General features: G+C 25.4%; 1 protein-coding gene across 1 annotated transcript; it reads left to right on the top strand.

The window, feature by feature from the left end:
- Nucleotides 1-2,556: 2,556 nt before the first annotated feature.
- Nucleotides 2,557-3,241, top strand: EIN_466980 (Hypothetical protein; the record flags this gene model as incomplete). Its single annotated transcript, XM_004182952.1, has 1 exon — nt 2,557-3,241. A coding segment is annotated over one exon (685 nt), but the record flags the coding sequence as incomplete, so codon positions are not given.
- Between the last annotated feature and the right edge of the window lie 12 nt (nt 3,242-3,253).

The raw sequence follows: 3,253 nt of genomic DNA, 5'->3' as shown, positions 1-3,253 counted from the left end.
TCTCTGACTTCGTATATAAAACTTTTCATTTTATTGTTGTAGACTTTGTTTATCAATGAAGTTCTAAATGTGGTGGTTCCACATAGCCTCACATTGGGGTCAAGGAGCTTGATCAACTCGACCAAGAATGGATTTGTTACCTGTCGCCAAGAAATATTTCCAGTAATGAAAAATTTTAACAAAAGTGTGTTGAGCTCGACACTTTTTGGAGAGTATTTTTTTAATACTTCAAAATCGTCTATGTCATTCTCATCGATGTTTTCGGGGTGAAGTGAATAAAGGTGGGTTCTCATAGAGGACGTTGTTCCTTGAAAACTGAGGTATTTATGACAAAATTTGCACTTTACTTTTTACTTACAATTTGAACATCTCGCGTTGAAATTGCGATGTTCAGAACACTTCTTACAATATTTTTCAAAATACTTCCAAACAAAGGAAACTTCTTTTTTGAATTCTTGTATGTGTTTTTTATTAATTTTTTAAATACAAGTTTTGTTTTGGGGATTAATATAATTTTAATTAAATAAACGTTTAATTTATTTGATTTTTAATTGGTTTTTTAGTTGACACTAATTGTTTTTTGCCATCTGTTAAAAGGTTTTAGTTTTTTTGAAAAAAAGTTAAGTATTGATTTAAATAATCAAGTTCTTTATAGTTTACTTTCAATTGTTCAAATTTGACAAAACCGTTATTTCTTTTTTATCTTTTAAATATTTTGCATTTTTGGTTCGAAGAAGGAATTTCTGTTTTTTTAATTGTGAATTGTGTACACGTTTCAGAAAACAGAAGAATTTTGTCTCTTTTTTACCATTTTCAGTAAATATAAGAAATTTGAGCAATATCAACTTTGTTATCACCACAAAAGATTCTTTCTACCACTTTAGGATTTTATACTCTTGCGATTGCGCACCCTAAATCAATATATATATATTGATTTAAGTAAAAGTTTAATGAAGTTCAAAAAATGACATGTAATTATATTTACTTTTTTATTTCAATTGTTGTTTTATATTACTTTATTTATTTTGTTATCGATTTAATACATAAAATGGTTACATTTATATATGTTGGAAACATATTTTTTATCATGTAATTATTTTTATCGTTTACAAGTATGCAATTTAATTAATAATATTATTGATATAAATAATTAATTTACGTGTATATTTAGATTAACTAATAAATGTATTATGACAATCAAATTTAACTTTCTTACATAATGATATTTAAAATATATATTTAATAATACATAAAATTTAAACATTTGTAATTTTTGTTGTTGATTTAATTATCAATATATACACATATTTTATGTTATTTTTTTGGTCAACTATAATACAACACAGAACAAACGAATATCATCGATATAAATTATTATGATAATAAGTTGTATATTTTTAAAATTTAAAACCAATATTGTATTTTTTAACAAAATTAAACTATTATATACATTTATAATATATATATACAATACAATTATTAATAATTGTAAATTGTACTATTTAACTATTGTTTATTATTTTTAAATATCATATTTTCAAAATTAATGTGTATTTTTTGTAGTCAAAAACAACATAAATATTATTTAAGTTATATTCAACTATGTTTTTTTTAGTTAAAAATATAACTATTATCATTTTAGTACTGATTATTTTTGGATTACACTCCTTTGTGATTAAATTTACTATTGGAAATCTAAAGTCGTTGAGATTTTTATCAATGTATGTTTTTTATAATAATCATACATTCACTGTCGTGGAGTATTTAATAAACACTTTTGTTATTTTAATATTTTTTTTTAAAATGATATTATTCATTATATGTTTTTAAAATAATTGTAATAATTTGACAACAATGATTAACTATTTTTAATTCATAATAATTAAAATACAATTTTTAATACTATTTCCTTTTATTTTATTTAACATGTTTAATCGTACAACAATTCTCTTAATTGAAACAACACTAATGTATTTTATTATTCTTGTTTAAAATACAAAGTATTATTTATGTTAATCATGTTAGATTATAAACACTAAAGTTTAAAATTTCAGATCAATAAAAAATTGTTTTTTTTGGTTCATAATAAACAACAACTGTTTTAAATTTGTTGGAACACAAAAACAACGAAAGAGATCTAGAACAAGGATGTTCTATTTGTTGTTTCAATTGTTACGGTTTATTAATAACCATAAAGGTAACTGTTTTATTTTTGTTAAATACACATTTTCAACTTAATTTAAATTAATCATATATGTTCTATTAATATTTGAAATAATTTTAAAATTATACATGGTTCATTTGTTTATTTTTGACTATTTTTAGTAACTTTTAAAAATAGATACATACCAACTTGATATTTTTGTTTCTATTCAAATAAAACCATAGGGTTATTTGACCATTTAATTTGATTACCAATAAATCCAGATAGTGTGGATAACTCTTAAAAATCTGACATTAGTGTTCTTGAGATTTATTTAAGATATTTGTTCCAAATATAGTTAATATTAGTTTCCATTATTTTTAATATGAAAAATATTGAGTATAAAAACAAATATGAAATACCTTTTTCACTTAATGTTCTCCGTCTTCTTACTCATTGCTGCATCACTTGCGGCTTATCCAGTCGACTTGCAGTACCCTGTTGCATTTTGGCACGTTTATGTTGGTATTGACACTTATTTTGGTTCGTCATTGAATTACGAAATTGATGTTCCCAACAACATTGGCAACAAGTGTTACACAATCACAACTGGCGTTTCTGTCAAAATTGAAAACACTCAGCTGAGCATCTTTGACAATGCCAATTGTCAAGGGTACAGAAAATCGTACATGGAATCAACAGAATATTATAAGCAATGTGGCATTTGCAACGGTTTTGGAATTGCAGGAAGTGGATATTCTGCATATTGGTTGATTCCCCTCGAGAATCCAATTATGGGAAAATATGTTGTTGACACTACAAATGCCAACTGCCCAGTTGGTAACTACATTCCATCGTACATCCTCTCAACACAGACTAAACTCGGTTTCAGTTACATCTTGGGTGGTATCAATAGTGTTTACAACTTTGGGTTCAGAATCAACCAAACCGACAAGAATCACGTCAGGGGCGAGTGGCTCGACAAACTCCCAACAGACTCATCAGCAAAGGTGTTGTTTTCCATTGAAAACAAGAAGTGCACACTTGTCAAAAATCACTGGGTTAAAATCGAATTGGACACTTTTGATGTTGACAAATGTGAAATTGTGA

This window comes from Entamoeba invadens (assembly GCF_000330505.1).
Source record: "Entamoeba invadens IP1 unplaced genomic scaffold scaff_1105074725099, whole genome shotgun sequence".
Lineage (NCBI taxonomy): Eukaryota > Evosea > Mastigamoebida > Endamoebidae > Entamoeba > Entamoeba invadens.
This window is presented reverse-complemented; position numbering and strand designations above follow the sequence as displayed.